This window comes from Cnephaeus nilssonii, assembly GCF_951640355.1.
Source record: "Cnephaeus nilssonii genome assembly, chromosome: 13".
NCBI classification, from domain to species: Eukaryota; Metazoa; Chordata; class Mammalia; order Chiroptera; family Vespertilionidae; genus Cnephaeus; species Cnephaeus nilssonii.
The window spans coordinates 24,005,950-24,033,550 of NC_137084.1; the positions used below are offsets into that span (position 1 = coordinate 24,005,950).

Genomic DNA, 27,601 nt, shown 5'->3' on the forward strand with positions numbered 1-27,601 from the left:
AGGGGGAAATAGTCACTTACATCACATGAGGCACATGGTTAAGTAAGATGAGGAATGAGATTTAACCACTGAAGTTGGTAATCTGGATAGCACCGGTGTCTTTGACAGGAGTTTTTTGGTGGAGTTGGGAGGTTGGGCAGTTGAAAACCTTACTCGGTGAAAGAATGAATGGAACAAGAGGAATTCAAAACAGTGAGTCAGTCAGATGATGAAATAACTACAAAAGAGAAGTGAATACACCACTCATGTATTTGTACTGGAATAGTAGCTGGGTTACTGATTCCAAATTAATAACAGAAAAAGCAACTGCTATGGTAACAACAATTAACAGTTATTTCAATAACTAAACATTATTTTCTCACTTACGATATCCTCTCATTCATCATGAAGAAGCTGAGGTGACTGATACATAGAGTAACTTGCCCAAAGTCAGATAGTTAATGAGGAGAATGCTGAAGGCAGTCTTGTGTTTCAAAGACTTTTTAATCCTTTAGGTTAAAAAAAATCAATCTGCCATGAGTATTTGAATGCCACAAAGAAAAAAAAAAGCTTTATGGTTCAGATGGATAAAAATATTTAATACCAAGATTTGATTATTTATACGAGCAACGTTATTTTAAAAATAAGCTTCCTTATTCTCTATAATATAGTTATTTTGCCTGTTTTTAAAGAATTCTACTAGTTTTACTTACTATTCAAAGTTTTAAGTCTTCATTTAATGTTTACTCTCTATATTATTTAACCAGTAAGGTAACTACTTTTAGTCCTAATCTACAATAGTCAAACTCAGAAGCAGAAAATAGAATGGTAGTTGCAGGTGCTAGCGGAAGAGGGAAATTAATCAGAGGGTAAAACGTTTCAGTTACACAAGGCTAATAAGTCCTAGAGATTTCCTATACCACATGGAGCCTATAGTTAACAATATTGTATTATAAACTTTAAGATATGCTAAGAGGATAGATTTTTCAGTATGTCTTATCACACACACAAAAATAATAAAGAGGTGGGAATAAACTTATGGAGGTACTATATATGGCATAGACTGTGGTGATGGTTCATAGATGTATACTTATCTCCAAATTCATCAAGTTGTATACATTAAATACAAACAGCTCTTTGTATATCAATCATCCTCAACAAAGTGATTTTTTTAAAATGCTTAAAAAAACACCAAAACAAACAAAAACAAATAAACAAACAAACATAAAAAAATCCCACAATGCTTTATGTCCTAAAAATGAGGTATAAAGGAGTATTCTTGAATTATAATGTACTCCATTTTTGGTATTTACATTCACTACATTCGATAATGCAAATATAAATTTTAAGCCACTCAAAATAAAATTAAATTCATGATATCAGATGTGATTTCCTTTATGTGATAAATTTAGATTATTATCAGGGGCATATTAAGAAATAAAGACTAATGTTGGTTTCCACTTCAATTCCTTGCATACAGGTAGTTAACTTTTTTAAATTCCAAGCTTAGACTAGCTCTTATTCTATTTTTCCCCATGATGCATATGCTGCTACCTTAATAAGGGGAAAAATGGGTCAAGTCCTGTTAGATATTCAGAGTGTGGGTGGAAATCCTTTGACGAGCTTTCTGGGGATGCCTCTAACATGGGAATTGCTGTTGAGATTCCAGGAGAAAAAGATAAAATTCTGTCAGTAGCAATATCTCTTACAAATAAACCCTTTCACACCCACTAAAAAGAAGGTTAGAAAGGTGCCTGAAATCCTGCAATTAACCAATATCATTGCAAAGTTTTAATGCAGGAAATCCTACGCTAAGCCTACACACTATACACAATATGTTCCCTTTAATATACTTGCTGATATGAAAAATAATTATCCAAGATAGAAAATAAGTAAGGATGTTAATATAAAAAAGTACTTTCTAAGTTATTCTCTGTATCCTGGTATCTTTAATTATTACATGATAACTTACTGTTATACAGAATTGGCATTTTTTTCTTTAAAATAAATTATTCATTTTACCTATAGGAGAGGACCTGCTGAACATAAATTTTTCAGTTTCAATGAAAAGAAAATGGACTAGCATTATTGGAGAATGGAATGCAGTTTTTCTTATAACATATGGTATTTAAATACCTTTTTTTAATGAGAATATTATATTGCCACATAGGTTCCCTTGACACACAGGATCTCAAGTGGAAACAAATGATAACTGGTCTCTCTATAGTACAAGCTAGTAATGAGGGCTTTGTGCTCATTGGAAGGTATACTATATCTAATCAGACTTTATCTTCTAATATTTTTTAATAAATATTTATTGAGGAGTTAAATCTGCAGTTAGTCTTTTAATTCTCTTTAGAACCCAGATCTAGACAAACAACATTATTTCAAATAGTGGTCTAGAGATTTAGAAGGATCATACTTACATTGTGAAATGGAAAGCAAGATAAACTCATCAAATTACATCTAATTTCTTCTCCTTCTATATATTTGATGCAGAAAATGGAAAGTCAATGTCCATTTATCTATCTATCTATATAACATTAATCAAGTATCTATTACAGAATTTTGAACATATAAAGTTAGGTAAGACACAGTCATACTTTAAGGAGCATATGAATATTGAAGTAAAGCAACAGAATGGGGTGTTAGGAGTTTGGATAAAGGCTGCACGGGGTGTGCTGGGAACAGAGGAGGGATAGTAAATCAAACTGGGAGAGTCACTGATGACTGCCCAGAGGAAGTGGTGTTTAGTCTTGAAAAGTGTGTGGGGTAAATAACGCTCCAAGTAAATTAAAAGCACAATGATATAGGGAGCAGTATGACACTACATGAGTTTATGTAAAAGTAGTTCAGTATTTCATGGAGGGTAGGAGGAAACTGGTGTGGAGTCATATGGGATGAATCTGGAAAAAAGACTAAGGCCAAACCCTCAACAGTCTCCTGTGGTAAGCCAAAAATTTATCATTATCTGTAAATCTATGCTTTATCAGGGAAAGAGTATAAGAATTTTACCATGCAATTTTACAAAGCTTCTATATATAAGTATTATTTGAATAGCTTATTAAACATGACCGGTAATAACTTGTTATTACAGACATTTTACTTGTCCTATGAAGTGTCCATAATATGTCTTTGAACAAGTACTCTTCCTTTTTGTAAATATTTGTAGCAATGGTATTTTATTTACATAACATACAGACAGCTCTTCCATGCTATAAAAACTTATTTCCCTAATATCTAATGCTTTTGGATCCTGACACTCATATTCTTTATTGTAAATATCTGCTTAATACCTGTCTTCCCTCACAAAGTAGGAAAGAATTATAGTGCCCTTTTTATCCAGCTATCTTCCAAAAACTGTGGTTTTATATCTGCAACAAAACAGAGTTCCTCGAATTGAATTAAATGAATAACAAACAACGCTGACAGGGAAAATAAGAATAAATGTCCCCCAAATAACTTATTTGGGGTTTAGAATACATTCGGGATTTTCCCGACCAGATTTACCTACCTGATCTCGTTAGTGGTTTACCTGTCTATGTATTAGATAATGAGCTCTCTGCTGCTGTACAGAGACCTTACCTTGAGCTTCTGAGCATTCCCCATGCCAAGCCTAATTCCCCATACACAGTAGGCAGTAAAATGAATGTTGAATTGTGCATTAAATTTAGCTTGTATTCTCTCAGGAAACAAGAATAAAATGCTAAAGTAGATAATCCAATTCAGTGGCTGTTTGTCTCAGTTTTACTTTAAATATCAGTCAAAAGTGGAGGTGTAGAGAACTGTAGGATTATACATTGTAATTAGAGCAACCTTATTTTGACTTAATTAATTTATGATGTTAGAGAAAATACAACTATTGTTTTCATTCTTTTAATAACTCAGAAGCCCAAACATAAAGGGTTTTACTAAAATTTTCTCATATGTAATAAAATATGTCTCTAAATATTTATTGTTTACCCAAGATAAAATAAAATGAAGTCTTTCTAGGTGTAGTCATACTGAACAAGCTGCTATTCTTATCCTGGTACTACATGGGTATATTCAAATGTTGTAGGCAATAAACATGGTTTATCTTAAGTCTGTGAAAAGGTAATTCATTTTTTCATAGTTATCATAATATGAAATATCATTTGCATTCCAAATATACATGTTGACTTCCATGAATCAGTTTTTTTAAACTTTTAAGTCAAATCTCCTGAGTGAAGAAATAAATATATAACACCACTTGGGAATAGATTTAAAGGTGTTAATTATATAGGTCTATAGTTAAATTTGTATTGTCAGAAAACAAAAACCAAGGAGTTTATTTGAAATAATCACTAGTAGACTCTGTCTCCTCATGCCAGTAATAAGTTCAATAATTAATAAGAAGAACTTAAATGTATAGGTAATGAACACAACTCAACCTTCTAGAATTTCCAGGTTTCAGAACAAGAAGGGGCTAAAAATTAAACCTTGGAAATTTTCAACCTTCTTCAATGAGGAAAATGTAGCTTCCTGAAAGTAGCATCCTACCTAATAAAAGAGTAATATGCAAATTGACCCAAACTCTGCTACACCCACAAGCCATGCCCACATGCCATGCCCACCAGCCAATCAGGAGCAAATATGCAAATAAACGCAACCAAGATGGCTACAGCCACAGAGAGCAGGAGGGAGGCTTGGGTTTCCCCGGTAACAAAGGAAGCCAAGCTTTCTGCCTGCCATTGCTGGCCTAAGCCTCCACTCAAGGCTACAAAGTTTCAATTATAGAAGGTAAACAAATCCAAACAGAAATTGCGGCAGCCACTGAGCTGGAAAGAGGAGGAGACAAGGGTTGCCCCCGGCAATGGAGGAAGCAAAGCTTCTGCAGCCCTGGCTGGCCTAGGCCTCCGCTCCAGGCTATAAAGTTTCAATTACAGAAGATAAATCAATCCCAACAAAAATGGCTGCCGGCCATGGAGCGAGCAGGAGGGTTGGCTCCGCTCCAGGCTACAAAGTTTCAATTGTAGAAGGTAAATAAATCCCAGATACCAGGGCCTCTGCTTGGGTCGCCACGGGGCGTGGCCGGCCTGCAAACCACCACAGGCCCTTCACCCAGGCCGCCCCACACCCCAAGGGAACCCCCACCCTGATCCAGGATACCCTTCAGGGCAAACCAGCTGGCCCCCACCCATGCACCAGGCCTCTATTCTATCTAATAAAAGAGTAATATGCAGATTGACCATTACTCCAACACACAAGATGGCTTCCCCCATGTGGTCAAAGATCTTGCCCCCATGTGGACACAAGATGGCCAGCGAAAGATGGCCAGCAAGGGAGGGCAGTTGGGAGGGACCAGGCCTGCAAGGGAGGGAAGCTGGGGGACAATCAAGCCTGCAGGGGAGGGCAGTTAGGAGTGACCAGGCCAGCAGAAGAGGGAAGTTGGGGGTGACCGGGCCTGGAGGGAAGGGCAGTTAGGTGGGACCCAGGCCTGCAGGGGAAAGCAGTTGGGAGGGACCAGGCCTGCAGGGGAGGGCAGTTAGGGGTGACCAGGCCTGCAGGGGAGGGCAGTTAGGGGCAAACAGGCTGGTGACCGGGCCTGGAGGGAAGGGCAGTTAGGTGGGTGACCAGGCCTGCAGGGGAGCAGTTAGGCATCAATCAGGCTGGCAGGGAAGTGATTAGGGGGTGATCAGGCTGGCAGGCAGAAGCAGTTAGGGGCAATTAGGAAGGCAGGCAGGCGAGCAGTTGGGAGCCAGCAGTCCTGGATTGTGAGAGGGATGTCCGACTGCCCGTTTAGGCCCGATCCCACCAGGATCAAGCCTCAACGGGCAGTCGGACATCCCTCGAGGGGTCCCAGATTGGAGAGGGTGCAGGCTGGCCTGAGGGACACCCCTCCATCCTCATCCCACCATGCACGAATTTCATGCACCGGGCCTCTAGTCTATGTAATAAAAGCCTAAGTGACCATTATGGTGGAACGACCGGTTGCTATGATGCGCACTGACCACCAGGGGGCAGACGCTCAATGCAGGAGCTGCCTCTGGTGATCAGTGCGCTTCCACAGGGGGAGCGTCGCTCATCCAGAAGCTGGGCTTACAGCTAGCGAGTGCAGTGGCGGTGGTGGGAACCTCCCCCACTTCCGCAGCAATGCTAAGGAGCAGCCAGCAGGCGGGCGGTAAGAAGCAAGGACTCTCAGACTGCGAGAGGGAGGGCGCAGGCCAGGCTGAGGGACTCCCCCCCCATGCATGAATTTTGTGCACCAGACCTCTAGTATGAATATAAAAGGAGATCCAAAGAACAGGAGACACATAGGAGAAGTCTTCTGTTTGGTTTTTGACATTTAAAGCTACAGGGGGAGAAGAAGCCTACAAACAATAATGTTTGAAGAGCAATGTGGCCACTGCTAACATGCACTCTGACCTCACTTTCCTCTGCCATCTGATTTCCTGCCAGGGCTTCCCATTCACTGAACCCAACCAGAAGCCTTAAATAAATCATAGAAGTCTATTTCTGAGGATCGGTGTGAATGAGGTTGGAGAGAGAATCTAGGGGCAAATGGAGACTATCCAGCACATCTGGTCAGAGTTCATACAAATAAGAGTTGCCTTTAAAAACTGATGAAAGTTTATTAGTTCATTTTGTTCATTAGATTCAACATATGTGTTGTAGAATTGTGCATCTGAAACTTGCATCATTTTGTTAACAAGTGTCACCCCAATAAATTCAATAAAAAGGAGGAGAAGGGCTGAAACCGGTTTGGCTCAGTGGATAGAGCGTCGACCTGTGGACTGAAAGGTCCCAGGTTAGATTTCGGTCAAGGGCATGTACCTTGGTTGCAGGCACATCCCCAGTAAGGGGTGTGCAGGAGGCAGCTGATTGATGTTTCTAATTCTCTATCCCTCTCCCTTCCTCTCTGTAAAAAAATCAATAAAATATATTTAAAAAAAAAAAAAAAAAGGAGGAGAAGAAAACTGAGAAAAAAGCAGTTCATTTGGTAAACGTGGAAAAAGGTACCTTCCTGAGACTGTTCATCATCCCTTCTCTAAGATACTCTTTGTCTCCCCTATATTGGCCAAGTCAGATAAGTGGAAATTCTTGAAGGGTTTAAATATTATATTCTTTAATGTCACGATATTAATTTTAGTTTTACCTATAAATATACAACATAATTTTACTTTGAAATGAACTATTTTATTCTTTTAGAATCTCATTAAAATGGGAAGCCAGGGACCATTAAAGTAAAGTACAATTTCTACTATGATGACCAGGAAAAAAAATTCTTCAAGGCCCAGCACCATCAGAGTGGCAATTTCTAGCCTTTTCATTGATTTAACTGAATCTTTTCCAATTTTAGCCTTCTCTAACCCTTCTTCATAGAACAGGTGGACTAATTTGTTAAAAAAAAAAAAAAAGTAAATATGATCATGTCAATTTCCTATTTCAAACAGTGTGGTGCCTTCCCAACTGCTAAGGTAAAATTCAAAATCCTTAACAAGATCCTACATGATCTGGCTCTAACTTAAAATCTAGCCACTCCTCTTCTCTGCCATCCATTCACACTGCTCATTTTATAGTTCCTTCAATATGGCATTCTCTTTCCTGCTAAAGATCTTTGAATATTCAGTCCTCACTACTATAAATGCTATCTATCTCACTCCATCATCACTCCCTCTTTACCTACCTAACAGTCATTAATACTTCAGGTCCTGATCTGAATTCACATACTCAGGCAGTTGTTCCAGATGTTCTAGACTAGATTAGAACATATTGCTCTTAGTATACACTGTACTCATATAACTTTTAAGACATACTGTACTCATTCTTAACCATAACCACAATATTTAATTGTGAAATTATCTGATTCCTGTCTATTTTCTACTTACATCATAAGCCCTATGAAGGCATGGACATTATGTCCTAATCCCCTTGGAACCTCTAGACCTGTGAGACTGCTTGAAAACTACTTAGTACGATACATGTTTTCTCAAGTCTTGGAACTAAATGTTTAGACAACCAGAGAGTACTTTCACCTCCTAAAAACCTTCATCTTGCAAGACTGATATCTCTTGGGCAAAGGTTATATTTAATAGTATTCAGTGGGGCAAAATACAACATCCTGTTTTAGTTATATTTCTGTTACCAAAAACAGTGAAAAGGTGACAGACCATCATCAATAGTTCAAAATGGTCTGGTTAGTTTTTCCAAGTTGTGTTTTTCATGCTTATTTGTATTTATAAAAATTCTTTTACTTTGACGGTGCATAGCAGAATTGACCTCCTATGGTTAGTAAGATTAATAACAGCTGTGTCTCATATCTTATCCTGGCAGTCTAAATTTTACGCAGATAGGGACTGTTTAAGACAGTGTATTCCTTTACATGACTTTTACACTGGCCCTGGAGACAAAATGCCTGGGTTTGAGTCCTGGCTCTGCTGGAGAATGTGACTAAATTGCTTCTACTAAATTCTTTGTGTTAGGAAGAACACAAGCAACAAGCCTGAAGCCATGAGGTCTAGACTTGCCTTTGGCCTGGCTGTCTGCATGAATGTAACCACATTTTTTAAAATGGTGGTTTAAAAGGAAGAGAAGGTAAATGGTAACCTTCAAGTGCTAGAGAACAGACTACACAACTTAGAATAGATCATATGGCTAATGTTAAATAGATATACCATAGAGGTAAATATACTTCTAACTCTCCAATGTAATGAACATGGAACAAACTTTAATAGAAAAGATGGAAGTTAATTATTGATATTTATTTAATTTTTTTGAAAATAAACAAAACTATGGAAATTCAAATAGTTTTAATAACTAACGTTCCTCAAGGATGTGGCAGCATACTGGAAAAATATATCTTTTACCAAAGGTAAGATTCAAGACCGTGAAGTCAGTTTAAAGGTTACAAATGTCCCATTCCACTCATTGCCTCAGAGAGACGAGAGAGCCCCTCAAGGAATCATTTAAACTGTATAGACAGGAGTACTCTGAGGCTTCTGGGGCCATTTTACCCCACCACCTCCTCATATCCAGCCACCAATACGTTTATTACTACATTCATTTAGAAATTCTAATTTATATAATACAATAATACCAAGGGAAGAAATGGATAGGTGCTATCAAAATGTGCCCCGGATATGGACAATCTCTCCAGACAGCAATTTTCAACCTTCTTCATTTCATGGCACACATTACTAAAATTCTGTGGCACACCAAAAAATGTATTTTTTGCTGATCTGACAAAAAATAAAGTATAATTTTGATTCATTCACCCCAGACAGCTATTGTTGTGTTGGTTGTTGTCATTTTTTTTTTAAATTTGACAATCTAAGTGAAAAGAGGTCAGTGCCCCGACTAAATAATCAGCTATTGCATGTTTTAAAATTTCTTGTAGCACACTGGTTGGAAATCACTGCTCTAGAATCTCTATAGAATTGGAAGGCTGGAAGAGCCACAGAAATAATACAAAAGAGTAGTAGCTTTTATGAAGTGCATTCTCCAATAAAAAGAAAAAGAAAAATAGAACCCTTCTCCTATTGGAAGATTCTAAAAAAGAATTTCCAAGTGCTAAGATATTTTGCAATAAGAGATTGTGTATCTCAAGTAACTTTCTAGCTTAAAATCTGAAGTGAAGTTTCAGCCGCACATGATTGAACAATGAGCAGGTAAAAGGAGAATCTATCCAAATAGCAAAAACTAACACATAAATACACAACCAAGATGGGGCCTATGAAAAGATCCTGAAGGAGAAACAAAAAAGGGAGAACTCTGACCTCAAGATACAGAGTAAAACCATACTTTTGAAAAAGATTTATTACTAAAAACAAAAACAAAAACAACGGAGAAAAGTTTAGAATACATCTATTTTGGATTCCATAAATTTCAAGAAAACTGACTATGAGATAAAGCATAAAAATGAAATGATGGAACAAAAGAAAATAAAAAGATACTGGCAGAAAAGAACAGGTCAATGAATCAAATAAGATTGCTAGGAAAGATAACTCTCAATAGCAGAAATAAAACTTAAACAAGACTGTAAACTTAATAAATAAAATTTAGGCAAAACTGTAAAAACCAAATATGTAATATAGAATAACCTTGAAGAGATTTTCTGGAATCCTGAGGCAAAGTAAAAAGCAGCAGAAAGCACTAAGAGAAAATAAAGGACATACGGCATAGGTAATACCAACTTCAACCAACAAATAAGTGCTAATAAGATAGAAAACAGAAAAAGAGTGGGGGTAACTAACACAAAAACTCCTTTGTAGAGAAAAGACCTGACCCACTGTTCACAGAGAACATGAAAATTTAATGAAAAGAGACCAACCTGTAATATTTCTTACTGAAATTTTTGAATATCAAAAATGTTCAAAGAAGCAGCCTGGTGGGGAAACAGATTACCCAAGAAAGGAAAAATAAACTGGGCTGCCTCGGGCTTCTCCACAAAACTACATGTAAGAAGAAAAAGAGTAAGAGCTATAAAATTCCCAAAATGCTATACTAAATCAAGTTGTTGCTCAGGTCAGAAAGCATAAGGAACACAGTTTCAGGCAGATAAAGGCAGAGATATTTCCCTTTTGTATATGTATAGAAAAACTACTTAAAGATGTAATCAACTGACATAAAAACTCAAAATGTGACTTGTCCTATATAATAAAAGTATAATATGCAAATAGACCAAACGGCAGAACAACCAAACAATCAATCAAAGCGTAATATGCTAATGATATACTAAGGCTGCTCAACCGCTCACTATGATGTGCACTGGCCACCAGGGTGCATACAGTAAACTGGTCAACCAGTTGGTATGACATGCACTGACCACCAGGGGGAAGATGATCCAACCGGTAGGTTAGCTTGCTCCTGGGGTCCGGACCCATCAGGACTGAGCAAGATGGGCCAGACACGCTCTGGAGCCCTCCTGTGGTCCCTCCCTGATCATGCACCGGTGGGGTCCCTCAGCCTGGCCTGCGCCCTCTCGCAATCCAGGACCCTGTCTGAGAGCTGGTTTTAGCCCGATCCTGCAGGCCACCCCCGATTGCGACTGATTGGGTATGAGCCCGCGGCAGGCACAGTGGGGCCGGGATGAGCGGGAGCAGCAGGTAGGAGCTGCAGGCAGTGTTGGACTGCGGGTTTTGGCCCAATCCCTGCAGGCCACCCAGAGGGACCCCACCTGTGCACGAATTCATTCACCGGGCCTCTAGTAGTATTATAAAAAGGCTAGTGGGTGCATTGAAATGATTTAAATGTAAGTAATTATTTTAGGTATGACTGCTAACCAATGCAACTGCTAATTTAAAATTATTACAATTATAGATATTAATTTTAAAATTCAAAATAATATTTTAAAAGCCAAGAAGTAGGGTAAAAAAAAGATAAAAATTAGTGTTAATTTCTTTCCTTACCTGGGGGTGGTTAATGAAAAAAATTATCTTATTATGCATACTTAACAATAAAAACTGTTTAAATACGTTTAACCTTAAAAAATGATAACTTAACCAGTAGTAAATTAAAAAATAAAAGGTATATATCACCAAAAGTGTTATAGAAAAGGCAAAACCAAATATTTATACATGTGTAATAGATAAAATTTTTTAAAGTCAAAGAAAATTTTATGAAATACTAAGATAGAAAATATGAAACAAGGTGACATAGAAAGAGCAAACATATCCAGATTTAATTACTCTTTTACAGAAAACATACTCAGATTTGTTTACACAAAGTACATCTGGTATTTGTTGTTTATAGGAAGTACATCCAAAATAATATAGCATAGGAAGATTTAAAAGAGATTAACATGAACATGGATAAGACTGCTAGAATTAGAATTCTAATAAATTTATAATTACATAAAGGAAATACTCTACAACCAAGAAAATTATTCTTTTACATAATTTAATTAAATATGAATGTGCTTATGATGTATACATTGAATTAATTTTGGGGAAAAATATATATACATAAATGCATATACATATATAACTAAAATTATTAGAAGAAAATATATACCAAACTGTTAATATTGGTGGTATGATTATCAAATATTTTAATCTTTTCTCATTACTTCTCTGTATTTTATTATTTTAATTAAAATATTAATAAGTAATACACAACACTGTAATAAATGAAAAGACATATATGCTTCTGGATTGGGATCAAGAATGAAGATGTCAATTCTTTCTAAATTAATTATATGTTTAATACAATTGATCAAAATGGTTTCTTAAAGTTGGCCTAGATATTCTAACATTTTAGACATATAAAAAGAAAAAATATCCAAGAAAGTGCAAATAAGAAAGAGTATCTATATATATATAAAGAGCCAGGGTCCATAATGTCCAAAATGACTGAACGGACGACCAAACACTGGAAGTCAGTCTTACAGTCACTGACTGCTGCTGCTGCAGGCGTGGTGACACAGCACTGATTGCCGAAGAAGCTGTGGATCAGGCCCAGAGAGAAGAATGGAGAGAGAAGCAGGGTCTGATGCGCAGCCTCTGTTGCAGCTGGTGATCAGCCCTTGTCTCTCCTTCTCTCCAGGCCTCGCCAGCAGCCCTGGGGGCTGCTGATCAGCCCCTCCTCTCTGATCAGGTCCAGAGATAGGCTTTGAGACACTGATTGGCATAGAAACTAACCAATCAGAACTAAACATGGGTGAATGGCGAGAAGCCAATGGATGACTAGGAGGCGGAGCTTTTGACGCTGACTGGCATAGAAACCAACCAATCAGAACCAAATCTGGGTGAACTGCGAAGGCAGAGCCTAAGGTGGGAGCTGAGGAGGGGTTTTAAGGGCAACAGCTGTTTGTTATAAAGTGTAAGAAAGCAGTTCCTTTTTTTAATGACCAGTTTGGCAGTAGAGTGCATATGGCTGGCTATCAGTCCAGATATAGAGATTATGTATTTTTGTCTGCCAAGAGCATCTCCTCCTGCTGAAAAACGCTCCTGCCCGCCCATTTAAGCAATCCTATCCTATATAATCTAGCTATACTAATAAAAGGGTAATATGCTAATTAGACCCGGTTGCCCGGACGTCCGATTTCCTTCAGACAAAGCCATGGTGGTGGTGGCCAAAGCAGAGGCAGTTAGGGGCGATCAGGCTGGCCGAAGAGGGCAGTTGGGGGCAAGATCAGGAAGGGAGGGGAGGGCAGTTGAGAGCGAGACCAGGCCGGCAGGGGAGGGCAGTTGGGGGTAAGATCAGGCCGTTAAGGGAGGGCAGTTGGGGGTGAGATCAGGCCGGCAGGGAAGGGCAGTTAGGGGTGATCAGGCCGGCAGAAGAGAGCAGTTAGACGCGATCAGGCAGGCAGGCAGGTGAGGATCCAGTGGTCCCAGATTGCGTGAGGGATGTCCGATTGGAGAGGGTGCAGGCTGGGCTGAGGGAACCCCCCCCATGCATGAATTTCGTGCCCTCGGCCACTAGTGTGTGTGTGTGTGTGTGTGTGTGTGTGTGTGTGTGTATAAAAGCCTAAGCAATCGTTATGACCGTATGACCGACTGGTAGCTATGACACACACTGACCACCAGGGGGAAGAATCTCAATGCAGGAGCTGCCCCTGGTGGTCAGTGCGCTCCCACAGCCAACCTCCCATGACCAGCCAACCTCCCACGGTCCCTCCCCCCTGGATGGCCAGGTGGTCAGTGTGCTCCCAAAGCCAACCTCCTGTGGCCTGCCAACATCCCGCGGTCCCTCCCCACTGGACGGCCAGGGAGTCAGTGTGCTCCCACAGCCAACCTCCCGTGGCCTGCCAATATCCTGCGGTCTCTATCCCTGGCGGGCCCCGATCGGTTCCGATCACCAGCCAGGCCGAGGGACCCCACCCATGCATGAATTCGTGCACCAGGCCTCTAGTATACAGTATAATGAAATATTAACAATTAAGAAGATAGAATTAAATACATAAAATCATTACTACTGATGAAGTTGGTGAAATTATGAGTTCAATATTTTTCTAGATATTACAAATTTACCCCAATGAATACATCTACTTTATAAACTACTGAAAATAATGGCTTATTACATTTTTATAATCTGCTTAAAATTATAGTCAAATGATGGAATTATGACTTTTTTATTCATATGTGGCTATATTCTCTAAATTCACTAAGCATATATTATTTCTCAATTTAGGAGAAACATTGTTTTTAAAAAACTGTCTTCTAACATCCATTTTCCACAGTGGTAAAAGTCAGCCAACACCCCACTGCTCCAATTTAAACGTGTTTCCTCTTGTACATTCTTCAGAGGCAATGGGGAAAAGTTTCCATTTTTAAACAACAGGTGATCTGACATGTCATCTTTTCTGAAAGAGCTAAAATGGGTTAGCCTAAAATTCAGCCTTCCTATGAACTGCTTAGTTTTCTGTGAAAATGTTAGTTTCTATTTTTGACTTAAGTTTTGACAGAGTAAAGAACATGAGATTTTTCTGGAGAAGAATAAGTTCTTTGACAACAGCAAAATAAATAAATGAAATAAAGAAATTATTATATTTCCTCAAAAGATGTTCACATTGAAATGACAAAATATTTTCTTTATTGTGCATTTTACTATAGGTTGTAATTACATATGGATTTTTAAGAAGGTATTCAATCTATCCAATCTGCCCATCCTTCCAACCAACCAACCAACCAACCAACCAACCAACCATCCATTATCCCTAGAAATTATCCCTTGGCTAAATTTGTGTTTTTCTTTCTCATGTATATTTTTCATACATATTTTTATACCAGAACTACATATGTAGGTATTCATAAATAATATGTAGCATTGCTTGGAATTTTCTACTTCACACATATATCGAATATATGGTCATACCCTATCTGGGTTTGTTTTATAACCATTGTTTTCTCCTCCACACTCCCACCACTAATTCTTTCTTTCTCAACTTCTCCATGATCATATATACAAGCAATGCATATACAGAGTCTGTAATAAGTTTAAGGATTTTTTTCTTAGATATTGATTCTTTTACTTATATGGAATAGATTCTAAGCAGGTTATGTATTTTATTTTTATTTTAAAAGATGTCTATGAAAAATGGATACTTATCCTTTTCCCCATATCCTCATTTTCAAAATTATGTCCTTCCAGTCTGAGAAGTGTATTTATATATACCATTATTTTTTATTTCATTTCCCTCATCATTGCTACTGATGTGGAGAATCCTTTTATACCATATCTTCTGTGAATGACCCTTCTATATTTTTTGTCCATTTCTCAAATTGAATTTTGTTGTCTTATCAATTTTGAAAGAATTCTTATATAATAATATTGATGGGGGTCAGGACACACTACATCAAAATATGGCATCTTGGCACATTGAATATATTAAACTGAAGGAATTTGAGAAACAGCACATACAGGAAGAATTTTATACCTTTCCCTGAAATAGGTCAACCACCATGTGAGAGACGCCCTCCCTATACCCAGAGAAAAGAAGCCTCCTTATCTCTGAAGATGAAGGGATGGAAAGAAATCTGAATTAATGTGGCTTGCTTTATTTCCCTTAGTGTACTACACACTTAGCACGTACCTTTTGTCCTGCATAATTTTCCATAACTTCCCACTCTTCATCAAACCTAATACTATAAATGCTGCAAGTTAAAACATGTCTTGCAGTCTTCATTTCCTTATGAAGTCTCTCCTGTCAGGTGAAACTCATTAAATAACTTAAAATGCTATTCTCATCTTAATCTGTCTTTTTTTGCAGAGTATAGGAAAACTATAGTTTTCCTCCCCTACATTATCTATCCCCTAAATCAAGCATGTCAAACTCAAAGGCTAACACGGGCCAAATAAACAAGATTTAAGTTTATGTGGGCCGCAAAAAAACAAAAGCTTCAATTTTCATAGAAACATAGGTTTATTTCGATAGGGACATGCTGAATACAAAGGGCTGAAATAAATGAGTAATCATTAACATAAAATAATAGAACATTTTAATAAAAATTAATATTTTTTCTTGAACATTAACTTACCAGACACTGAATAACTGCACAAATTAATAAGTGTAACACAAATAAACCTATTTTTCTTTATCTCCGAAAGCGACATACTTCCTGTTGCACACACCAAACAAGTCAGTCCAAGATTAATGATTTGGCAATCGGCTGCTAAAATATTCGCTGCTAGTATTAATGGAGAGAAATGGTGCACCTGTGCGTAAGACGCGTAAAGGAAATGAATGCAATACGATTATAGTAATCAGTCATTAGCAAACATTGTAGTTCGTTCTTAATAATTATGTATAACAGGATATTGTAAAAGTTAAGTTACGAAATTTTTATTAAAACGTTTCTTACATACCATTATATTGGCTGGGCCGCAAAAAATATTCGTTGTGGGCCACAAGTTTGACATACTTGCCTAAATGACAAATATTTCTTTTCCTAATTACTAGTAACTGATTGATATTTTGCAATATTACTTTTGCCATATATTTTTTAAAATGTTATATAGTTAGATATTTTATTTATTTTCACATATTTATAATTTCTAATATTGATTTAAAGTTTCTTACTCTCAGATTGTGTATATAACCTCATCAATTTTCTCTGGGGCTTTTATTTTCATTTTTTTATATATTTTGACTCTATCTGAAAATTATTTTTTTACTTTTTTCATTCACAACTGACTTTTAATATTATCTTATATTAGTTTTAGGTGTACAATAAGTGGTTAGAAAATTATATAATTTACAAAGTGATCCCACCAGTAATTCAAGTACCCATCTGATATAACATATAGTTATAACAATACTAGAGGCCCGGTGCACCGATTCATGCACCAGTGAGGTCCCTCAAACTGGCCTACAGGGATCGGGCCGAAACCGGCTCTCCAATATCCCCCGAGATGTCCCAGATTGTGAGAGGGTGCAGGCCGGGCCGAGGAACCCTACCAGTGCATGATCAGGGCTGGATAGGAACCGTAGGATAAATAAAAATTCTATTTATCTATGATAGTGAAATACAATGAAGAGCTATACTCATTTATTAATTCAGAAATAATAAATGCATAATATCATTATTTTAAGTGTCCAGTCCATCTAGCCCCGTTCCGATCGGCCGGACCCCAGCAGCAAACTAACCTACCAGTCAGAGCATCTGCCCCCTAATGGTCAGTGTGTGTCATAGCGACTGGTCGAACAGTCAGACACTTAGCATATTAGGCTTTTATTATATAGGATTTGACTATATTCCCCCTATGCTATACTTTATATCAGTAACTTACTTGGATCAACTGGACTAGGAATCATTGCCTTTAGAAACAATAAGATATAAGAAAATTCTATTTATCTATGACAGTGAAATACAATGGAGAGCTACACTCATTCTACAAATGTTAATGTCACAATCAAGTGGACTCCTAAGATATTTCACAAACATGAATGCCCTACTACAAGATAGTCTTAAAGAAGGTGCATCTTCCCTAACCAGTTTGGCTCAGTGGATAGAGCGTTGGCCTGTGGACTGAAGGGTCTCAGGTTCGATTCCAGTCAAGGGCATGTACCTTGGTTGCGGGCACATCCCCAGTAGTGGGTGTGCAGGAGGCAGCTGATCAATGTTTCTGTCTCATCGATGTTTCTAACTCTCTATCCCTTCCCCTTCCTCTCTGTAAAAAATCAATATATTTTTTTAAAAAAGAAGGTGCACCTAAGTTACACTGAAGAATGACAGTGAAAGATTAAAAAAAAAAAGAAAAGAAAAAGTACCATGCCATTAAATCACTTCCTCATCTGTTTCTTAGAAGAAAATAACCTGAGATTAAAATAACCAGATGTAATCTTGCAAACAAAAAATGTATATATTTTACATGTTAATTGGGACAATAAATCACACTAATAGATTTGCAAAGTGTTTGAGACCTGAAAGAGGTTGAAAAAGATTATTCTAAAATAGTAAGCCAATTTTTACCCTCAGTCTGTGATTAAGCTTTTCCATGCTTATACTTACGCTCTTTCACCAAAGACCTGTTCATTGTTAAGAGCTACAACTCCTAAAAACTCTAGTTTACATCAGGTCAAAACTTAACTTTGATATCCTCATCAATTTTCTTCTTTATCTTTCTTTCTTTATTTTTATTAATCTTTATTGTTGAAAATATTACATATGTCCCCCTTTTCCCTCCATTGACCTCTTCCAGCCACCATACCCTCCCACCCCAGGCCTTCACCACCCTATTGTCTGTATCCATGGGTTATGCATATAAGTTCATTGGTTGATCTCTTCCCACCCACCCTCCCCTGCATTCCCTTTGAGGTTTCATAGTCTGTTTGATGATTCCATGTCTCTTTACTCCAATCTCTAGAGCATGAGACAAGAGAACAATTCCCCATTCCTGATAATAGCCCTTTAGATAGTATTTGGAGATAGTCATTTTAACTCCAAGACAGTTTTGTTTTTCAGGCTGGTGGCCTTTAAACAACATAGCATATGTACATAACACTAATTCTAAATTTTGGTCTAAAGGAAAATGGTTTCACCACTCATGAACAATATTTTATATTTTTAAAAATTTCTATAGTGAAAACTCACTAATTCTGACAGAGTAACAGAAAACTCTAAATTTACCTGTGAATTTCAAATTGCATTCAGAAAAAAAAATTGCATTATATTAATGTATGTAACCTTATGAATTTTGCAGAATTATCACATGCTTATTTATGCCACTAAATTCTTAGAAATTGTAACTCATAAAATTATTTTTTAAACTATGGGTTATTTGTCAAAATATTATTCATGGATGAATTTCAGAATATAATCAAATTTTATCCAAAAGTCATTGTATTTATTCTTATTAATTCAGATATAATAAATGCATAATATCATTATTTTAAGTGTTACTAGAAACATAATTTACGTTAATTCTTTGGGGGAATAAAGGACAGGAAATACTGCAGGGGTGGGGAACCTTTTTTCTGCCAAGGGCCATTTGGATATTTATAACACCCTTCTTTGGCCATACAACATTGTCAACTTAAAAATTAGCCTTCTATATTTGGTCAAACATTTAATTAACTTGCCCCTAATGCAGTGATGGGCAACCTTTTGAGCTTGGTGTGTCAAACTTCGCCAAAAAACTGAGCATAACTCGGGTAGTGTGTCACTTTGAGGAAAAAACATTATTTCGCAAATGTTTCATCCTCAGGAGCAGCAAATGTTTCATCCTCGGCATGCGGCCACCTCAGCGGCCGCGTGTCATCAGAAATGGCTACGCGTGTCAGTGCTGACACGCGTGTCAGAGGTTCGCCATCACTGCCCTAATGCCTTGGCAGGGCCAGACTAAATGATAAGGCTTGTGGGCCTGATGTTCCCCATCCTTGACTTAGTGGATTGAAGTATAACATCATTCAAGGGAGAAGAAATTCCAAGGTGGTAAACCAAGCTCTGTAAACCTCAGCTCTCAAATTAAATAATTATACAAGAGTAATACTTACGGATACAATTCTGAAAGTTGTTCAGCTATTGCATAAGCTGTCGGGTCTCTGTCTAAAGCATACAGAGTAATATCGGGCTCTTTCTGCAGAATGGCTCTTGTGTGTCCTCCTGAACCAAATGTCATATCTAGAAAAATCTACAACACAGAAAAAGAAAATTTACCACTTAGCTTGAATAAAATTTATTCTTGTTAGCTACCTTAATTTCTAGCAGCATATAACGATTTTCAGAGCTGATAGCAAATACAAAAACAATTATAATTTTTGCCCAGAGTTTAATTTCTTATACAAGAGATCTGGATCAAACGTGAGTGATCAGTCCAAAAGAACTGGTCAGAGGATCAGTAAAATGATAATCTCTGGCACAGGCTGGCCGATTCATGACAAATTTACATTTCACTCCATAAGGTCAAACTGTCCAGTGCTGTGTGCTGCCAGCTTAATGCTTTCCAACACCTGGCCGGTAATGATATTTCCAAAACTTTCTCATCATTTGGAGATTCCCTACAATTAGTGTGGTTCACTTTTTCTTAATTTCTCTAAATGTCTTATATTAAACATAAAGATATTCAAGAATACAGTAAGAGTATGGTTATAGGACAAATATTTAAAAATCTAACCTGTAAAATTGACAAATTAACAAATATGATTTGGAAAAAAGCCCAAAGCTTAAGTCAAAATGCTTGGGGTAAATTCTAGCTTTGCCACTAAGCAGCTGTGTATCTTTGGGTAAGTCATTTAAAATTCCAGTGCCTTTAGATTGCCCCAGGAATTAGAAAGAAAAGGGTCTAGACAAAAGATATCAGCAATATCTAACTAATTTGTAAGGTAACACACAATTTCTCTCTTTTTTTTTTATTTGATGCAAATCCCTTTAATAAAGTACATCAGTGGCAACTTTATTTTAAAATAAATACATGGTTAAAAAACATACAAAAGCATTTTGTTATAATTATTAAGAAAGATTTGAGACTGCCATTCCCTCTGCAGAAATGCTATACACAGATGCAAAATGATCAAAGGCCGATGTAATAATGAATCTCAAGTAAGTGGCATGGCCATCATGTGCCATAATTTCTTCATTTTGAAGCTGCCCCTCTGTGTGTACTAGATCTCTTTCAATCCACTCCTCAAAACTGTCTGGCTCCTTAGATGTGCGCTTTTCAATTCGCAAGGTTCATATAAAGTAACTTTGGATTACAAGCCTTTCAATTCTTACACGTTTGTGAAAACAAACAATGAACTCCTGGGGAAACATTCCTGTGGTGGTCCAAAATGTTTCTGGATTCCCATCAATTATATTTTCAGCAGGATGTTTTTCATCACTCGATGTAGCTAAAATCACTTCAGTCCCTTCAGAGCTCAAACAGAGATCAACTTTTCTCATCTTAAACTGTTTAACCCTCCTCCTTGATCTGGTGGTGACAGGGCAAAAACTAATATATAGATGCAAAGTGACTGGAAAAGCTGTATCGGCCTGGGCCTCCACGGAATTCCCCCACAATTTCTCTTCCAAACCAAGATTCTTTTGAGACTGAAAGACATGCCAGTAATAATTTTCTCAGGACATAATGTATGGAGTGCAGATCTTTAAATGCTAGGATCATTCTAGTTATAAAATAAAGTTAATTGGATCTGAATCTACTCCCTGGCTATTTTACTTGGCCAGGCCATAAAGAATATGGGTCAGCCCGGCCAGCGCAGCTCAGTGGTTGAGCATCGACTCATGAACAAGGAGTTCATGGTTCGATTCCCGGTCAGGGCACATGTCCAGGTTGCAGACTTGATCCCCAGTGCAGGGCATGCAGGAGGCAGCTGATCAATGATTCTCTCTAATCATTGATGTTTCTATCTCTCTCTCCCTTCCTCTCTGAAATCAATAAAAATATATTATTAAAAAAAAAAGTAAAGAAAATGGGTCAGAGGTAAGCAAAAACCAGACCTGGACCACAAGAAACATATGAATAAACAAGTTAGTTGGTTTGGAAGTAAAGACACCGTCAGCACATCCCCTCAAAGTTATGCTCTCAGATTAACGTGCCTTTTCTATAAGCTTCACTGATACTGTGAAAATAAAAACAATTCCATCAATAATAATATTGAATACTATGACAAATACAGACACTATCAACCAGACCATTAAAAATATTTAAAACATAGAACTTTTTTAAAGTCCAAGAAGAGAAATTCTTGTAATAGATTTGAATATTTCCCTGCCTTAAATGCAGTAACTTATTTCTTTGTCAGAAACAAAGAACAATTATGCTTTGATTTTTCGATACTCGCTACCATGCTGAGTCCCAGCCTCTGATCAAATCCTCAGAAAAGTTAGACTTCTATTTGAAGAATAATGTGGAGGAAATCTTCTGATCAAAACTGAGGAGAGGACGGATGTAAAATACAAGTGATGTTCATGTGGTAAAAATGTACAAGCACTGCCTTTTAACATAAATGTGTTAATATAACAACCTTGCACTTCTATTACTGTGAGTACAAAAGGCACGGAGACACCCATTTTTCATCATCTTAAAAAGTAACTTTAAACCAATCCTAAGTCTTATTATTTATATGGTTGCTAGGATTACACATTTAAATATCAAAATCAAATAATTTCCTTTCCCACTCTGCATACTTGCTTTATGCATCTACAAGTAGATAAAAGTCTCCCACCATACTTTAATCCCACTTGTAAATTTGGTAGGGGGTTAGCATAAATTAAATAAATTAACTTCCCAGGCAAAACTGTAAACTATTTTCTTGCTATGGCCCAATATCAAGTCTTGCTTTAAGTCTGGATTTAAACTAAGAGTATATCAAATAAAATAATTTGCATATGATTACTTTATCTCAAGCCAGGAAAAGTCCCAATCAATATTTAAAAGGAAAAAATCCTCATCATTAAGAATATTCTGGAAAATGTGGGTGAGATGATTATAATTTACATGATTATTTTTTAATATATCATGATTATGCCCTTGGAGATGTACTAACAATCAAGGATGTTTCTGTAGGAAAAAAAAATCTATTATTTCCAGTCAAGTGTAACACAAAACAAAAAGTGGGAGACAAATGGGGATTTATGAAACTACAAGTGAACCCCATCATATGCCTTGGGTTAACAGGTGACTGGAGCCATCAATTTTCATTTTTAAAATTGTAATATACATTGCTCATCAAATATAATAGTGAATCACTCAGCACTACAATTGAAAAGGGAGCCAATTTGTTTTCTCTTCTTTTGGTCATTAATTTGACATAAGACCACTTTTTTAAAAATTTATACAAGTTAATAATAAAATAAGAAGACTGGACATATTTTTTTCATAATAAATCTATGAAAATAAATAAATCTGAATGTTTGAAAATAATCCTCTCTGTGTCTTATCTATACATATGTTCAGATGTATATCTTATGTGCCAAACATATATGAAACTCCTTATTTGAAATTACCTGATATAATTTATCTAAAAAGCCAAACCCATATTTGATACCAACAGTTTACTCTGGTAATTTCATTTATCGCCTGTATGACCCTGATCAAATCATTTTAACTCTCTGAGTTTCAATTGCTTCATCTAAGAAATGGGGATAAAATGTACCCCTGTTTAAGCAGCTGGCTGGATAATGAACTGAGTGAGAATGGACCCAGTACTACCAGAGATTTCCATGACCCTTTTTGATCCCATAGGATCTGCAAAGGTTAGAACAAAAGGCATCTCAGAGAAAACTAAGTGTGGTAATTGGCTAGTGACAAGATACAGGGCTTCTGCATAGTTCTGGATGGCATGTGTGTGGAGGGGGAGGGAGGAGATAATTGAAACTGATGGCTTCTCAGCACAGGTAGTTGAGGCTCAGAATCAAAATGAAGATGATTTTTTTAAAATAAACTAGCATTTAAAAGAGTGGACTCCTAACTATAATTCTCTAACTTTGCCACCAATTAAATACAGTAGATTCAGTGTACTATAGTAGGTGCTTAGTATATATTTAGTGATGATATATGAAATAAACAATCAGCCTCCATGGTAATTATGATAAAGATAGCAACACTCATTTGTGCTTATGAATTCAGAAATGTTCTTCAAGATATAAGACTTATTACCATAGAACCATGTAAAACAATTGCAATATGTCCAACTTTTGAGTCATTTAACATCAATGTAGTCCTAATATTACAAATTCATTAATGAACAGAACTTTTCCAGAACACTCACTAATAGTGATCTGTAATTAATAGTGTCATATAACTAACTCTATAGAATCACATTTTTATTTGCTGATCAGCTCTCCTTTACATTTGAAATAGGAAAATGGACATTTATTATTTTAGGTTAGCTCTTTTAAGCAAATACAATTAAATGACATTTTATCCCCAATGGTCTTCTAAATACCACAGAAACGACTGGGTTCTACCAGGATGAGTCACACTTGCATAGTTGAGCTATAGCTGTGGATCTGATATGGACAAGGTACAGACAGAATTTCAGAGCTCAAAACGATATAACAGACTATTTATTCCACCCCCTCATCTTACTTATGAGGAGACCAAGGCCTGAGGAGGGTAGCTGATAGCTAGTTGAGGGCAAAGCTAATACTAAAACCTAGCTCCTGTGCACTTCCTACTTCATCTCATAATACTCCCCCACTGAAATTATATAATTGCACTGAAATAAAAAAAATTATTCTTTGAAAAGTATTTTTTCTTAGTATGAAGATAGATATGGGAACTTTGCATCATTTTTAAAACATTTTTCAATTATAGTTGACTTATATTATATGAGTTTCAGGTGTACAACATATTGATTAGACATTTATATACCTTATGAAATGATCAACTCATACAAAAAATCCTAGTTTAATTCTATTATTGTACATTGCTGCCTTTCTACAGTATACCTAGTACCACACTTTCATACCTCTCCTATGTGACAGACTTTAAGACTTAACTAAGTATGCTACTGAAAGCAGAGACTGACAGAAATCAAGAGATTTGCCCAAGATCATCCTGCACAGACTAGATAATTAGATGATATTTTTTCCAATCCAACAGTTCTAATCACTGAAACTTTTACACTGGAATAACACTGCTACAATTGGACACAAAAACATTTTTAGCCATGAATAGTACGAGGGCAGATCTTCAAATTTCATTTTCCTAATGTTGATTAGTCATTTCCAATCTGTGTGAGATTTTTAATAGTAAGTTCTCATCTGAATTTGGAAACAATATGGTCTGATTTCACTTTAAAATTTCTTCCAATGAATCTTTTCTGGCAATCACTCATTTTAATTTTTAGGATTAAAGTACTTTTGAAAATTTTAAAACTTCACCTATATGCAACTACTGGTTTCATTTTGAAATATAAAAATGTCTCAACTATATACTTAACCTAGATTTTTTTCCCTGGGGGTGATAAAATGTATGACATTAATTAATACTCTGTATATTTACTGACCATTCAGTATAGCTTAGGATATGGAGGTAAAACAAAGATATTACGTTATGGGCCTTCCCAGTTTGGTGAGGAAATTTAGACATGCACATAAATAAATAACTACCAGTAAAAAAGAAATCAACAATATAAGAAAGGCATATATGACATTTTATACGACTAAAAAATAGGTATTTATTTTAACGAGTAGTGAGGTGAATAAATTAAAATAGGTTATAATTCAGCTGGGCCTTGCAGGCTGGGCAGAACTCGGGACTCATCCTTTCTTTTTACTCTCCATATCTAGTTACCAAGTACTGTTGATTTTACCATATAAATAGGTCTTAAATCTTTCCAATCCCATTTTTAATTCAGGTCCCCACATTCTGTGCTTTACTGTTGCAATAGGCTCACAGCTCATGTCCATGCCTGTAATCTCACTTCTAATTCTTCTTGCTACCCTGCTAACAGTATATCCTTTCTAAAATAAAATTGTAGCATGGAACAATCCTATTTAAACTCCCTCACAGGCTTTTCAAAGCTACATGACAGAGTCCAAACTTGCAGGCATAATGGATTCTTCATATTCTGGCTACAGCATCTCTTTCCATCATCCTCTCTCACTACTCTCAGACATGAGTTTTACCACATTTTCTCTAGCCACACAGAAGTATGTGCAATTATCAAACATGCCAAACTGCCTTGTGCCTCTGTCCTTTTGTGTAACATTCTATCTTCCTCAAACATTATTCTCAAATAATTAAGAGACTCATACTCTGTCCATTGCTCTAAGAGTTGGAAATAGTAAGCCAAAATAGACATGGCCCCTATTTTCACTTCAGTCTGGAGGTCTTAGGATCTTTAATGCACAGCTCTTTCTTTCTAAAATACTCCTCTAGAAGATGCCCTAAACATGTGTCCCTGCTGCCAAAAAAAAAATACATGACACATAGAATACAGTCAATAAGTAGCTGGTGAATAAATAAGTAAATAAAAGCAGACTTAAATCTTAGCAAAGGCATAGGAATAGGAAAGGATATTTCATTGTATAGGGAGAGCCAGTTGGACTGAAATCCAGGATTTATTTAAATAAGACAGTGGAAAGGAGAAAAGACAAACAGGGATAAATTAACAATTTTCTATGTGCCAGATATTGTGCTATTTCTTGTGATATGCTCCCTATTTTAATCCTCATTGTAGCCCTGTGAGATAGACAAACTAGGAAATAATGCTGGAATGATAGTGTGAAGTCCAATTGTAGCAGTCCTAAAAGGCCAGGATGAGTAATTGGCAGCCTATTTGCTAGATAATATACAGCTTCTAGGACTTTTTTTCTTAAGTACAAAAATAATTTAACCGCCCACAGTGTTAGACAGATGGCAGGGTGTGAAAACACAGAGGTGACCTGGTGTAGAGCACTCAAGTAAGAGGACACAGAGGCCTGAACTGGCAACCTGAATGGTGAGCAATGATAATAACAATGTAGGATACATTTACTGAATGCTTATTTCACATCAAACGTAATGCTAACATTTTATCTGCATCATTCATTCATTTTATGAACAGTAATAAACACACACACATATGCACACACATACATGTGCACAGTTAATTGAATGTGATTCTCAAAACCACACTCTGAGGTGCGTTACTATTTTATTACTACTTTACAGAGGAGAAAGGGTAGGTTTAGAGAGGATTAGATAAATTGTCAGAAGCACAGCTAATAAATGGTGGAGGCAGACTTTAACAACAATTCTGTCTCCTGAATATGTACTACCTTGCTTTTTCTTATATAGGTAGAATAGACTAATTAAATGTGTTGAGTGGAGAAGTGAGAGAAATAAAAAATAATCGTAAAGCATGCTATCTGGGTGACAAAGAAGATACCATTTATTGTGCAATTATTATGTGCCATCACACTATCCTATATAATAAAAGGGTAATATGCAAATTGACCAAATGACAGAATGACCAGAATGCCCACAGACCCTTGCCCTCGCTGGTCCACCCCCGAATGCCCCCATCAGGCAGGCCGGCTGGACCCCACCAGTCCACAAATTTGTGCACCGGGCCTCTAGTAACTCATATAATAGCCTGTATGATAGATAAAATAATCCCATTTTACAGATGAGTATATTCAAGCAATTTATTTAGGAAAACATGAATTGGTGGTAAGATTAGAGATAAAGATATAAATAAGATAGGCATTTCTTTTCTCTCCCCTTCACACTGCCCTGCCAACCCACCCCCCTCTCCCATGTCCCAGATAGTGTTAGAAGGGACAAGAAACAACTTCTTATTCCAGAAGAGAGAAAACTAAAAGTATGAGAAGACACAGGCAGCTTGATAGGGAGAGCAAAGAGGTTTAAAATTTTCATGTGGGAATGAAATAACGCTTTGTAGTAAACCTGAAACAGTGAAGTGAGGGACATTACTGAGCAAAGATTTTGAAAAGAATAATAGTTTAAAAAATTGAAATCCACAAATGTTATACCATTAATCTATAGTGGGAGCAAAAAGTTTGGTTTCCAAAAATGTTTCAAGAACATTAAGTTCTAATTTTGTGTTTAAAATCTCATATTAATAAAAAGCATTGTTACATAATAGGCACTAAAATAAATAATACTCATAATATATACACATTATATTATGCCACCTTTGGTATTATTATACCCTAAATACTATGAACCTGGTACACATTTACCAAAGGCGGAGGTGGGGGGTGTTAAAGGGGCTTTGATGTAATTGCTGAGGCAAATGTTAGCAGAGGCAGATAGTTATTCAAACATG

The 27,601-nt window shown here is 36.7% G+C and overlaps 2 protein-coding genes across 4 annotated transcripts in view; both read right to left on the minus strand.

Annotated features, from left to right (window-relative positions):
• METTL15 (methyltransferase 15, mitochondrial 12S rRNA N4-cytidine) overlaps positions 1–27,601 on the minus strand; it is a 218,887-nt gene that overhangs the window by 122,325 nt on the left and 68,961 nt on the right. For all 3 annotated transcript variants that reach the window (XM_079786927.1, XM_079786926.1, XM_079786925.1), the window contains exon 3: positions 19,376–19,512. In XM_079786927.1, the coding sequence (XP_079643053.1) occupies positions 19,376–19,512 (137 nt within the window). The remainder of the gene's footprint in view (positions 1–19,375; positions 19,513–27,601) is intronic.
• Positions 19,756–21,956, minus strand: LOC307109964 (intraflagellar transport protein 25 homolog). Its single transcript, XM_079788963.1, has one exon. It carries the CDS (start codon positions 20,760–20,762, stop codon positions 20,553–20,555), a length of 210 nt encoding a protein of 69 aa, XP_079645089.1. The 5' UTR covers positions 20,763–21,956; the 3' UTR covers positions 19,756–20,552.